A 14903-nucleotide genomic window follows, 5' to 3' on the forward strand; every position below is an offset into this window, starting at 1 on the left:
ACTCTCTGCTCATTCGTCTCAACATTTCTGCAGTTTTTGACACTGTTGACCACCATTTCCTACTCTCTAGGCTCCAGTCACTAGGCATTAAGAACACTGCTCTCTCCTGGTTCTCTTCCTATCTTTCTGACTGCTCCTTCTGTGTTTTGTTCACTGGCTCCACTTCATCTCCTCTTCCTCTCACTGCCGGGGTACCTCAGGGCTCAGTCCTAGGATCCCTTCTCTCTGCACATGGCCCCAATTGGACAGACCATCAGCAGATTTGGCTTTCAGTAACATCTTTATGCTGAAGAAAAACAACTATACACGTCATCCCCTGACCTTACCCCCGCTGTACTACAGAACACCACTGACTGTCTGTCCACAGTCTCCAACATCATGTCCGCTCTCTATCTAAATCTCAACCTGTTTAGTTTGGAAAAACGAAGACTAAGGGGTGATCTTATGTTATTGTATAAATATATGAGGGGACAGTACAAAGACCTTTCTGATGATCTTTTTAATCATAGACCTGAGACAGGGACAAGGGGGCATCCTCTACGTCTGGAGGAAAGAAGGTTTAAGCATAATAACAGACGCGGATTCTTTACTGTAAAAGCAGTGAGACTATGGAACTCTCTGCCATATGATGTTGTAATGATTCATTACTTAAATTTAAGAGGGGACTGGATACCTTTCTGAAAAAGTATAATGTTACAGGGTATATACACTAGATTCCTTGATAGGGCGTTGATCCAGGAAACTAGTCTGACTGCCGTATGTGGAGCGGGAAGGAATTTTGCCTTCCTCTTTATCAACATGTTAGGGCATAGGTTGAACTACATGGAATTAAAGTCTTCCTTCAACCTTAAATATTATGTTACTATGACTGTTAGAGGCACATCACAGCTGATCAGATCAAACAGGTGGAGGCAACCAATGATTGATATATCCATCATTGGACGTTAACGGGTTAAAGGATGGCTCCTTTGCAAGTTGGTGTAAACTGATGCACTTTGAAGAGCTCAGAAGGAAGTTTGAAAAGTCATAACAGCCTTATTGTCACAATACATCAATCTTGGAAAATGGCAACTATTTGCCTGGAGCTTAGCAAGGAACATAACTCTTATATAATAAATAATAGTAATGTATACTCACCAGCTCTAAACCCCATAGATTCAGCAATGACTGCTCTTTTGGTGCCTCACATTAAGCCCCGTTCTTCAGTCATCCAAGCACTGAGATTTAAGATTGGCTGCAGTGGTTTGGCAACTGCAAGTGGATGTCATAGAACACATCAGTAGAATAGTCAGCAGAGAAGTGACAGCGGCCAGAGTCTGTGCGTAAATCTGATTTTCTTTTTCATAACCGTGCTTGACATTTGAAAAAACAATTGGGAAGTCGAAGATTACCTTTAATGTCTTTATTTCTAAAACTATAAATAATGGGATTAATCAAGGGGGTGAATACAGTGTATAGAAGGGATGTGATTTTATTCATATCTGATGTTTGTTCACTTTTTGGGAGAATATACACACTGAAAAGAGTTGTGTAAAATATGGAGACCACGGTGAGGTGGGAACTGCAGGTGGAGAAGGCTTTCTGTCTGCTGATATTAGATGAAATCTGTAAAATGGCACGGATAATCTTCACGTAACTAACAACAAATATTATGCTGGGAATAATCAACAGTGGAATACTTAATAAATACATTTGTAGTTTTATAGGAAAAGTATCCGAACATGCAATGTCTTGTAAGGGAACAAGATCACAGAACAGATGGTCAATAACATTAGGCCCACAGAACTTTAACCTGGATATTATTATAATGTAAATGAGTGACGCAAAGAAACTGAGCAACCAAGAACTGATGGACAATACCACACAATGTCCACTTGTCATTATAGAGGTATAACGTAGGGGATTACAGATGGCCACGTATCTGTCATAACACATCACCGTGAGGAGAAGGCATTCAAATGATTCTGTGGCACTAAAGAAATAAATTTGGGTCATGCAACCAATAATAGCAATGGTCCCTCCATTATTCATTAAAACGTAGAGAATATTAGGGGCAATATCTGAGATCAATATGATGTCACTGATGGACAGTTGTGAGATGAAGAAGTACATTGGAGTGTGGAGGTTCTTGCTGGTGGACACCAGGGTGATGATCAGGAGATTCCCACATATTGTCACCAAGAATATCACAAGAAGTACACAGAAGAGTACAATTCTTAGCTGTGAACTGCCTTGAAAACCTAAGAGTACAAACTCTTTAATATCAGTCAGATTGTTCACCTGCAAAAAAGTAAACTAACATAAGAGATATAAAAGTCAGTAAGATTTGTTACTAATATAATAAGGAACTGGAGTGCTTCATGTTGCAGGAAAGCAGGTGGGAATGTCCTGGATGGCAGGTTTGTGTCACCGAAGTGGCTGACCTCAGTGATGTAAGTCCCACAATTGAAGGTCCAGTAATTGATGGTTACTGACAGGATTTAGTAAATGTCAAGAAAAAAATGAAGGATAGCATCTAATCCAGGTGAAAAACGCTCCTTTTAGTGTGCCAAATGCGACGTTTCAACCATCAAAGGTCTTTTTCAAGCATGCTTGAAAAGACATTTGATGGTTGAAACGTCGCATTTGGCACAGTAAAAGGAGCATTTTTCACCTGGATTGGATGCTGTCCTTCATTTTTTCTTGGGTATGTCCATCTCCACTTTGATCCATGGAATTAGGACGGGCATCACATTGCCGGTTGTGCTGTCAGCTACTCTCTAAGGTTTTAGTAAATGGACCAGATATTGGGTCCGGGATTTAGGAGCGACTAAAAAAGCCTGGGTAGAAAAAGTCGCTCCTATAGCTCCAGTAGGGGCCTTGCAGGTCTTATAAAAGGCAGTTGAATTGGCTCAAGTGTGTCTGAGGTAGAGGAGCTGGAGTGGGGCGCTCTACTGGTGCACAGACCAGGACTTGCTGTGAATGGAAGACCGCATCATTTTATTGTGCCTACCCTGAGAAAGGGCTGTTTATTTTTGTTATTGATTTTTTTTTTTATTTAGGTCAAAGTGAAGCTACTGTGTTTACTTTCGAAATTTGTGAGACAAAATAAACCTAAGACTGTTTTGCACCAGAACCAAATGCTTGTGTGTACCCTTCACTGCTGATAGAAAACAATGTCTTTAAAGATTTATCTGACATATCTTATCCAAAATGCTCACGGACAACAATGATCACTGTCACAGAACTGAGTCCTCAATAACATATGAATGCAACTTTCAAGTGTCAATACAATGTGGTATGTGGAGCGGTCATCATTGCAAAGTTGTATATGTGTCCTCACCATCTCCTCACTTTATGGAATGAGATAAAGATGTCTTCGGATCAATAGCAATTTCTAGCTACGCTTAATTAAATTATGATCACTTTTCAGCTGAACACAAATTTTATTTCCTAGAATAGTAAATGAGTTACTTTGTTTTGAAAATTTCCGTTCTTATTTTCATGGTCTAAATGTGATTGAAATGAGAATTATCATATATCCCTCCATCACTTGTGTTCTTACATCAGGCATTTCCACGTTCCTCTTATTTTTCATTGTCCGGTAAGAAGTGGCAGGTCACCACCTGCAAGAGAAGATCTTCATCAACCTGGTCAGATTCTGTAAAATGATAGGACATTGTCAGATGCATCAACATTTACTCATAGAACAGAAACTATGACATGACTCCGTATACATATAATTATATATATATATTTTATGCCATTGACTCTACGTAGTTAGTGTTGTTTTTGTCTCCCATATCTCTCGAGGTGTAGTCCAAAGAGGCATTATTATTAATAATTATTGGATTATTCCAAGGTTGATGTAAAATGCAGAAATAAAACAGGATCAAATATGTAGATACATAATCTAACATGTAAATAATCACATTTAAGTGCCTAGTGAATGCCGAAAAAAAATGATAAATATAACTTCCCATTTTTCAGTACAGTTGCACCTTTAAAATGCAATAAAAATAGATCAAAAGAATGAAAAGAGGCCATAATTGTACCATCAAAAATCACATTTGGTTCTCAAAAAACAAGCCCAAATATGAATCTATTGGTTGGAAAAAGAAAACAAAAAAGTGTATAGTCTATGAATTTGGCAACACAAGGAAAAAAACTTATTTTTATTCTATTTTTCAAAAGTAACAGTAAAATATTTTAATATATAAAATAGTAAAAGTTAATCATAGTACCATGATTAAGATGTAAGTCGAAACGTGTTGGTTTTAACGCTGTATCTCTTTGTATTGTGCTATTACGTGCTAACAGTATATCTAATGGACCACATTTTTGTGAAGTTCTATTTTAAAATGGCTCAATAACAGATATGTTTTGCTAGAAAGATCGCAGTTCTGTTGCTGGATCAGCCCTGCGTTACTCCAAATGTTAGAGGCAGCTCATAAAAAGCAAACTTTCTGAGGAGGTGGTTAAGATGGAGTTTTGAAGCAATTGTGATAACTAGATGTCTCCACTGGGTGATCTGGTCAGAAAACCAGTCAAGAACTGGAGCATATAGCCATAGCCACAGAAGTCAAAAAGCACGTTTGTATCAGAAAGTGGCTAAACTAAAAAAAGAAGTGTCCTTAACAGGTAGTCCACCCATCTGGAAAACTACTTTCACTGCTCAGAATTGGACAAGACTACTTCAAATTGGTGAGCCATTCACGGAGGTTAGAAATAAGGAAGGAAGGATCCAGCAATGGACGGAGGTGGCTAAAAAATAACTTTTATTGAATAGCTATTAAAATGGGTATCACATATTGTCAGTCACTAACACACTGTTAGGAAAGATCAACGCTAGGGTTGAGCGAAACGGATCGGTCATTTTCATAAGTCGCCGACATTTGGCAAAGTCGGCGTCTCATGAAACCCGACCCGATCCCTGTGCGGGGTCGGCCACGCGGCATGCAAACTTGGCGCCAAAGTCGCGTTTCGAATGACGCATCTAGCGCCATTATTGCAGCCAATTAAGGAGCGGCAGAGTGATGAGATAGGTGTCAGGGGGCGTGCACAACTATCCCCAGAGGGAGAGAGAGAGAAAAAAAATAAATACATTTCTTCATTGGGTTTCGTGTTTCGGCCGATCCCCGACTTTTCACGGTGGTCGGCCGATTTTACTCGACTCGACTTTTAAGACAGTCGGGTTTCGCAAAACCCGACTCGACCCTAAAAAAATAAAGGTCGCTCAACGCGTTTCGACTTGCATCTTAGTCATGAGATCATGACTAAGTCATGAGATCATGACTAAGTCATGAGCTCATGACTAAGTCATGAGGTCATGACTAAGACACAAGCAGAAATGTGTTGATCTTTCCTAACATTGTGTTAGTGCTCGACAATATGTGTTAGGTGTTGAGTACCCACCACTGCACAGGGGTAATTTCAAACCTTGTCCTCTGCGGTCTCCCATTCTTCCCCAGCCACAGAGGATCCTGCTCAGCAGAGATGTTGTTCCCCGCATCTTGCTCAAGCTGATACTGTGCTTCTGATTACAGCTGACGTCCCAGGTCCAGCTATTGTAACTAGCATTAGTCAGCCGCGAGGATGGGATTAAGTCCTGCTTTTGTCTACTGAGCAAGCCTGTGGGACGACCTCTCATTGGAGGTCGGGGTTCACATGCCCAGGTCCTCAAGCAGCTCCAATTGGACCACTGGCAAGGTCCCAGAAGACTGTGACTATAAAAGGTTTGAATGGCCGCTTGGCCATGCGCTTTTATAAACTGAAAGATGTGTGTATGTTTCTGGTGAAAGCTCCTAATCTACCGCTTCCCTAGTGTTGTTGTGTGTGGTCGCGTGTTTAGAGCTGACTAGCCCCAGTTAGTGCCATCCAGCATGAGGCATGATCCTACAACGTCAATTTACCAGCATTCGCCAGTGAGACGCCATGCATAGCTAGTGTGCTTTCCTGTCCCTAGTGAAGGCTGTTAGTGGCGTCCACCAGAGCGGTGCTGTGCTCAATCAGTGTGCTAAATCTATTATTGTTTAGCTTTCCCTGGCTCTGCAGGTTCGGTGCCAAGCACTAGTGGGTCTAGAGGGACTCTAGCCCTGTGTCCTTGGGGCACAGTCTGGTGACCGGACACTAGCGTTCATTCAGCGGTATTGCAGCCCTGTGACACAACAGGGTCCGTCTCCTTACATACCGGGTGACGTTAACCCATGTGAGTTTTCATGATACCGCCATATACTGTCCCCCATTACCAAGCAGCAAGTAATATCTCGGTGGACCTCGGGCTGCGAATGCACCTTATATCTTGGTTTATATTATTTGGTGCGTTCCGCGAGCCCTAACAATATGTGATACCCATTTTAATTGCTTTTCAATAAAGTTATTTTTTAGCCACCTCCACCCATTGCTGGATTCTTCCTTCCTTTTTTCTATTCATTATGACTACACACCTCGATGTGTGTGAGGCAATGGTCGGCACCAGGAAGAATGCACACACACATGCTGGTAAGCTGACTTCCCAACATTTTCCAGTTATTAACAGAGGTTAGCTTCAGGGATACCTTCAAAGAAACCAAGCAATGTTCAGCTTTTTTAGCTTGAGAGAAGTCCAGAAAATGTTCTTCTGCTCTGGAATCAATAAGCGCTTGTCCTATGAAGACACAGAAACTGAAAAAAATGGACATATGCATGTGTAATTAATCATTATTAGAGGAAAGAAATAATCCTAGGACGATACCTCTTTGTTTTCCTAAGGTGGGTTCACCCTGTTTGGCCTTCAGTTTGGAATAATTTGTGCTGTAATGGAAGGGTTCCGATACAGATAATTGCCATGCAATGCTCAGGAGGGAAAATCCTACACGGATCCATAACCAAAGCGAAAGACCCACATCAAGGCTTAACAACAAAAATCATTCAGTCTGAGCAAGGGTCAGGTATTTTGAAAATTAAAGGGCCTCACATGACCCTAAAGGGTAACTCCGGTTATAAATCTTCATTAGTCTGTAGATATCATCCAAGGAAACCGGTAAATAGTAGATCCTCATTCAATCCTGTGGGTACTGTAGAGCGAAGAAGAAAAATCCATCATGATTCAACTTGTAGGAGCCATTTACGTAATGACTTAACCCTACCTGAACCAACTGTGTGCTCCAGAACCACAACCATCGTACCCACACACTTACCCGAATGAAGAGTCAAAAAATGAGATGTGATGGAAGTCAAGGTTTTGCCCTTCCAAACATCAGCCTGTGGTGTATTTATGGAGGAGACATGCTTCTGTATCCTTCGATAGAGTTCCTGCAAGGTTTTTCTAACATATACCTGTGAACAGGGACATATGATGGCATATATCACATTACTGGCTCTGCAATTGATGACAAGTCCCATTCAATGGATTCCTGAATCTGTCCCACATAGGCGGGATATGCTAACAGAAATTACAGTCCACACAAGCAAAGGATGACCTTAATGTGATACCACAATTTATTTTAACTGTTGGTTTTGCATAGTGACTTCAAGTGAGGATATCCCTCAGATTCTGGGCTCTTCTAGCCTCTAGAAGTGACAGGTCACTCACTATTTGAGAAGTCTGAAGATCAGTGTTCAATATTGCCCAGTGTTTTCGTAGGATCAATCTAACCTAGGGCCAGTGCGTATTGCATACAGTGATGAACCATAATTTGCCATTAAATTGTTTGTCACATACTGTAAGGAGTGATTCTGGTGTATGCATGCTGGCCCTCTGATATGCCGATGAAATACATTTCCTTGAATAACTTCTACTTCTAAATCATATTGTGAGGTCCAGGGCTTCTGTCCGAAAATCCTCATCCCTTGTGAAATTTCTCCCGACTCTCAGAAACTGTCTGACGGGAACACCCATTCTAGTGTATAATAGGTGAAAGCTCTGATATTCAAGAAGGCTGTTAGTAGCCATGGGTTTATGGTACAAATGGGTGATGAGTGAACCCTCGTTTAACATGACATTTAGATCCAAAAAGGTCGCTGCAACAGAAGAGATTGTATGAGTCAAAATTATATGAATAGAGTTGTTATTGAGAAAATCCAGTAAAAGGGAACATTCCTCCTGTGTACCAGACCAAATAAAGAAAACATCATCTATAAATTGTGACCAATGTAGTACCTTCTCTCTGAACCAATTTGAGGGATACACGATAGTCAATTCCCACCATCCTAAAAAAAGTTGGGGCACGCCGAGCCCCCATGGCAACTCCAAATGTCTGCAAATGAAAAGATCTGTCAAAAACAAAGTAATTATGTTTGAGCACGAAATCTAAGAGGTCAATGACAAAAGAGTTGTGCATTCTATCGGAGTTGGAAAGTTAGTCAAAGAAAAATAGAATCGCCATCATACCATCTTCATGGTTAATATTAGAGTACAGCGACTCCACGTCGCATGCAACCAACAGTATTTTAGATGACAAAGTGATGCTCCTGCAGATGTTGATGAAATGTGATGAATTCCTGACAAACATTGGTAATTTTTGGACCAAAGGTTGCAAGAAGTTGTCCACATAGACACATGCCTTCTCACAGAGGCTAACGATACTAGCAACGATTGGACGACCTTGTGGTTTAATAAGATCTTTATGAACTGTGGGTAGCACATAAAAAGTGGAAATAATGAGATGTTCCAGCCATAGGAATTTGTATTAATTTGTTTTAATGACACCCAAGTCCAAAGCCTTGTCGATCAATGTTCTCCATTTGCTTGACAAGGGTCCCGTGGGATCAGATGGAAGTTTTTGGTAAAATTTCAGGTCACCAAGTTGCCTGTGCGCCTCCTCAAGATAAAGATCTTGTGGCCAAAGCACCACGTTTCCATCTTTTTCTGCCTCCCTGATAAGAAAATTATTGTTATGCTTGAGTTTGAAGAGAGCCAATTTTGCTTGACTGGTTAAATTTTCTTTCTGAAGATTTAATGCTGGTAATGATTGAATATCTTTTTTCACCATTTCAAAAAATATTCTAACTGCTGGCACAATGGAAAGAAATGGAGAGGTATTTGATTTGTTTTTATATGGAAAACGTGGCCTACCTCTATCAGAATCACTTTCCTGTAGGAAGTCCATCAGGTCCTGCATAATCCTCCGATCCGTCTGGTCAAGATTTGCGGTCATATGCGTTTTTTGTTGTGTAACACCCATAGGAAAAGACTTCTTAGAAAAGCATACAAATCTTTGATGAGTGTGAATTTGTCCATCGGTTGAACAGGTTAAAAAGTCAGGCCCTTTTGCAAAACCAAAATTTCAGTAGGGGATAACTGGTCGTCAGACAGATTGATAATCTGGAGTGTGTCCATAGATACCTGTGTCTCCTTGTCCTGTTCCCCAGATGTCTCAGGGCCAATTATTTTGGATAATCCCTCCTCTGGTTGTAATATGGTCATCTGCAGCCTCCGTTTCTTGTTGTCCTTATGAAAAGATTTTTGCCGCTTGCGCACTCTCCTTGACCTGAATCTAATTAGCTTTCGGCTGAGGATAAAAAAAATCACTCAACGTATACTCGTCTGCACAAGGCGGATCACGTGTGGCCTCTGGAGAACATCATGGGAACGGCGCTTGACACCTGTTACCCCGCTGTCTCTAGTTAAAATCTCTTTTTTGTGCAAAGTCAGTTTGGTCACTTTGAAATTTAGATTTTTATCTGTTCATAATCTCTTCCTCATATCTTTCAATAATTTCTTTGAGCTTCAGTTTAAAAGATTGGACCCACGAGGTCTCATCAAATTTATCAAACTTGGCCTCTAAATCCTAAATCCCAGTTTTGGTTTTAGCCAAGAGTTCAAGGTCATGTTCAATAAGCATGTTAATAAATATATGTGAACAACAAAGTAGGCATTGTTCCCAAGTGTCACGAAAAGTGGGAGTAGTTCCCAAGTATTTATTTGCATCTCATCGTTCACTGGGCTCATATTTCCTCTATTCTTGAGGGTCCAGTCTCTTTCTAGTCTCTTCAGAGCCACGCATGTTCATTTGTCTGCAGTGCCGACTCTCGTTACCAGTGCATGCGCATAGATTGCAGTGTGGGTAGAGACGTCTGCCCATACTTTATATATTCCTTTCTATGGCATCACTTCCGCTTCCGCTAAGGGATCAGCGTACACCGTTAACCACTGACCACTAATGATGAAGGTATTTAAACTTGTATTAACAGCATTCTCGTCACTTCCCCTGATGAAGCCATTTTCTCAAGTGGAGATACGAGTTGGGTTTGTTCAGTAAACCCCCCTTTTCTTCTTCCAGCCTGGATGGGTCCCAGGCTGCCTGTCAATGATTATTGGCCATTTCTAAGGCTTTGTTTGTGAGGTCCGGTCCATGTGCTGATTTAGCACTTATAGCATGGGGTCTTCACCTGCACATTGTGACCATTGTGCGGCTGTTGTATCAAGTGGTGGTCATCTGACCACAGGTACTGCAGGGCTAATATTTTCTAGGTCTGTTTGGGTATGCTTGTTTGACATTCGCTACCCTTGGTGTTATACTACAGGCCTATTGGTGGATAAGGGGTCCCAGGAAATTTCTTAGTTTGGCATATTGACAATCAGACCTATTATTATATTGTGCTATGGTATTTATCCTTACATTGCATGCATATATTGGAGATGTGAAATCCCTTTATTGTATATTTACTCTGCATGGGTTGTTGATTCATATGGGGGGTATGTATACATGTTATTACTTGTGGTTTAATTGTCCTATGTTGTTAATAAAGTTTTCCTTTTTATGACATATTGGTGGTGTGCATATCATACAGTGGTGTTTTTTTATTTTTTATTGACATTCATATTTTATCACTGGAAACTACACCCCTTTCCTATATATTTTTATGGTCGTGCTCTTGGTACATGCTTTTTTTAAATAACCTGCAAGAAGACCTTCAAATACCCTAGCAAATACCCAAGATGGTGTAAACTTACAGAGTCTCACCCTTCCACTGGCTTGCTGGGAATAGAGCAGCTGCAACTTTGGGGTTCCAGGGCAGACATTCCCCAGCAGTGGCACCCACATTTTTTAGGCACCCACAGTGACACAGTAACAGCAAGCTTAGCAGGTTGCCTGTCCATTAAAGTATGAGGCCAAGTGACTTGATCGTCGCATCCTGGTTTCTCTAAACATCTTTGGGGTCCATAATGGGAGTGACGTATAACCACTTCCTTCTAAAATGCTTACCTTACACATTGGAGTGGATGATACAGTACATGCAAATAAAGTATCAACAAACATAAGTAATAGGCAGATTATAAAAACACAGACATGTGTATTTTATCATTGAAACCTTAAGGACCTTGGAAATCTGTATCCAATATATATATGGCTTCTCTTTATAATAACACTGTGTGATACAAAGAAAAAAGAAAGCAGCAAAGGCCATAAAGAAAATGGGGATCACCAAACAGCAGGAATGTATACAAAAAATCACATTATTTTATTAAGGTATAACACAGGAAAAACAATTTAAAAACATTTAAAAACAGTACATGCCCAGAATAGGGCCACATGCCTGAAAACAAAATACAAGGGGAACAATATATGAATAGGTGTACACCTGGTCCCAAGAATCCTATATGGACAGCATATTGATGAGCAAATATGGTATGAAAAACACCCACATGGGCATAGTGGGAACCATAGATGGAAGCGTGGTGCTATAGAAGTATATATATAAATACATGCAAACCCAGCAAGTCACAAAAGGACGAATGATAAAACCTCAAAGATAGTAACAATGGAAGGTATGCCGGCAGTATTTAAAAGCACAACAATATATACATAGGTAGAACCCACAAACATATATATATGCATCAATAAATAAATAGTCCTATTTCCAAGATGGTACACATGGACCAAGATTCAACCATCATTATTATCACACAGCTTACGCAAGCTGACATGAACACCGAGTCTATCACTCTAAGTGATCAAGCTGCCCATATACAGACCAGGCGAAAAAGTGGTAATAACACTGTGTGACAATCACCTTCTTGTGCGGGATATTTCACTTTTTCTAAGCCTGCATACTTGAGTATATTTGAGTTAGCATTATGACATTCTCGTATGTGATTTATTACATAAAAAATTATGTCATCCACGTATCCATGATACGCACCTATATATATATATATATATATATATATATATATATATATATATATATATATATATATATATATACTGTATATATATATATGATGTCGGGGTTAGACACATTATAAATGCACTTATTTTCAAACAATCTTAGAAAAATCATTAAGATACATGAGACGGGAATACCCATCACAGTTCCTGTATTTTGAAGGTACCATTTTTATTGAAATTTGAAGGCATTATGGGAAAGAAGATGTTGAAGTTGGTGGAACGCACTAAATAAAATATAATAAAGGGTGTTCGCCGCCCCGGGTCCACCATGTAGAGAAGGCAAACTGCAGCTTAAAGACAATAACGAAACTTGCAGCGAACTTAAGTGACTCGCAATGAGTTAGCGTCTGTTAGGGCTAGCGGAACGCACCAAATAATATAAAGGAAGCTATAAGGTGCGTTCACCACCAGGGGTCCCCCGTGCAGAGATGGAAAACTGCAGCTAAGAGGACAATGGTGAAACTAGAGAGCGAGCGTAAGTGACTCCCACTGAGTTAATGTCACTCAGTGGAGAAGCATGTGGCTGTGCCAATCGCACACAAAGATGGGAAAGGAACTCTACAACAGGACTTTGCTTATCGGCAATCCGAAATGTTTGTGTGATGGGGCAATATGTGAACATTTGGGGCCCACTTTAATAACAGACGTGGATTCTTTACTGTAAGAGCAGTGAGAATATGGAACTCTCTGCCGTATGATGTTGTAATGAGCGATTCATTACTTAAATTTAAGAGGGGACTGGATGCCTTTCTGGAAAAGTATAATGTTACAGGGTATATACACTAGATTCCTTGATAGGGCGATGATCCAGGGAAATAGTCTGATTGCCGTATGTGGAGTCGGGAAGGAATTTTTTTCCCCATTGTGCAGCTTAGCAGCTTAATGTTTGCCACATGTTTTTTTTTTGCCTTCCTCTGGATCAACATGTTAGGGCATGTTAGGTTAGGCTATGGGTTGAACTAGATGGACTTAAAGTCTTCCTTCAACCATAAATATTATGTTACTATGACTGTTAGGCTGCGTTCACATTGCGCTATGGCAGTCCGTTAGATGGACTACGCTACACTGCAGCATAACGCGGTGTAACATAGTCCTCTGTTGTGAACTCTGTTCTTGGGCTCCCTCTTGTGGTCACGAGTGGTACTGAGTGAGTGCTGTCTTTGGGCTCCCTCTGGTGGCTCTTTTTGTCATTCTGCGGGTCTGTGGCTGGGATCAGCTGTCTCGTCATCTGCTAGTTGGTTCCCTATTTATCTCACCTGGACTTTCAGTTGTTGCCTGCTGTCAATGTATTCAGTGCTATTCTGATCTCTCCTGACTACATTCGTTATCAGTCTCTCCAAGAGAAGCTAAGTTTCTGTTTGTTCGTATTTTGCTCATCTGCGTTTTATATGTTTCTTTGTTTATGATGAGTTCTGTCCAGCTTGCTAATATGTGATTCCTCGCTTGCTGGTAGCTCTAGGGGGCTGAGTTTCTCCCCTCACACCGTTAGTTGGTGTGGGGGTTCTTGAACTCTCAGCGTGGATATTTTGAATAGGGTTTTTACTGACCGCACAGTTTCCTATCTATCTTCTGCTATCTATTGATTAGCGGGCCTCATTTGCTAAATCTGTTTCATTTCTACGTTTGTATTTTCCCCTTAACTCACCATTATTATTTGTGGGGGGCTTTCTATATCTTTGGGGTATTTTCTCTGAGGCAAGTGAGGTCTTGCTTTCTCTCTTTAGGGGTAGCTAGTTTCTCAGGCCATGAAGAGACGTCTAGGATTTCAGGAAACATTCCACGGCTACTTTTAGTGTGTATTGGATAGGATCAGGATTGCGGTCAGTCCAGTTACCACCTCCCTAGAGCTCGTTCTATGTTCAGTTACTTAGCTGGTCAGATCTGCGATCCTCAGCCACTAAGGATCATAACAGTACAGCAGGCCAAAAGTGTTTAATGCATCGCAGAAGCGGGATAGGAGAAGTCCGGAGTGCATATATTTTTTTTTTCCTTTGCTGCAGTTTGTCCAGCTTCTCTCTTCCCCTTAATCTCTGGGTGGCTCTGAGTTCAGCTGCAGACATGGATATTCAGAGTCTGACTTCTAGTATGGATCATCTTGCTGCAAGTGTTCAAAGCATTCAGGATTTTGTTGTTCACAGTCCTATGTCAGAGCCAAAAATTCCCATTCCTGAGTTATTTTCTGGAGATAGATCTAGGTTTCTGAATTTTAAGAATAAATGTAAATTATTTCTTTCTTTGAGACCTCGTTCCTCTGGTGATTCCGCTCAGCAAGTTAAAATAATTATCTCCTTATTATGTAGTGACCCTTAAGATTGGGCATTCTCCCTGGCGCCAGGAGACCCTGCATTGCTGAATGTGGATGCGTTTATTCTGGTGCTTGGAGTGCTTTATGAGGAACCTAATCTTGAGAACCAGGCAGAAAAGGCTTTACTGGCTCTTTTTCAGGGTCAGGATGAAGCAGAGGTGTATTGTCAAAAATTTAGGAAATGGTCGGTGCTTACTCAATGGAATGAGTGTGCTTTGGCTGCAAATTTCAGAAAAGGTCTTTCTGAAGCCATTAAGAATGTCATGGTGGGATTCCCCATGCCTGCAGGTCTGAATGAGTCAATGGCTTTGGCCATTCAGATTGATCGGCGTTTGCAGGAGCGCGAATCTGCGCACAATCTGGCGGTGTTTTCTGAACAGAAACCTGAGTGTATGCAATGTGACAGAATTCTGACCAGAACTGAACGGCAAAATCATAGACGTCAAAATGGGTTGTGCTTTTAC

At 40.8% G+C, this 14903-nt stretch overlaps 1 protein-coding gene across 1 annotated transcript in view; it reads right to left on the reverse strand.

Moving 5' to 3' along the window:
• Window positions 1-9116, reverse strand: part of LOC143774730 (olfactory receptor 6B9-like) — a 49190-nt gene extending 40074 nt beyond the window's left edge. The window contains exons 1-4 of the mRNA XM_077262495.1: window positions 9035-9116; window positions 8351-8590; window positions 6537-6625; window positions 1392-2280 (exon numbers count right to left, since the gene is read on the reverse strand). Coding sequence (XP_077118610.1) covers window positions 1392-2280; window positions 6537-6625; window positions 8351-8590; window positions 9035-9116 — 1300 coding nt within the window. The remainder of the gene's footprint in view (window positions 1-1391; window positions 2281-6536; window positions 6626-8350; window positions 8591-9034) is intronic.
• Between the last annotated feature and the right edge of the window lie 5787 nt (window positions 9117-14903).

This window comes from Ranitomeya variabilis, chromosome 5, assembly GCF_051348905.1.
Source record: "Ranitomeya variabilis isolate aRanVar5 chromosome 5, aRanVar5.hap1, whole genome shotgun sequence".
Taxonomy (NCBI): domain Eukaryota; kingdom Metazoa; phylum Chordata; class Amphibia; order Anura; family Dendrobatidae; genus Ranitomeya; species Ranitomeya variabilis.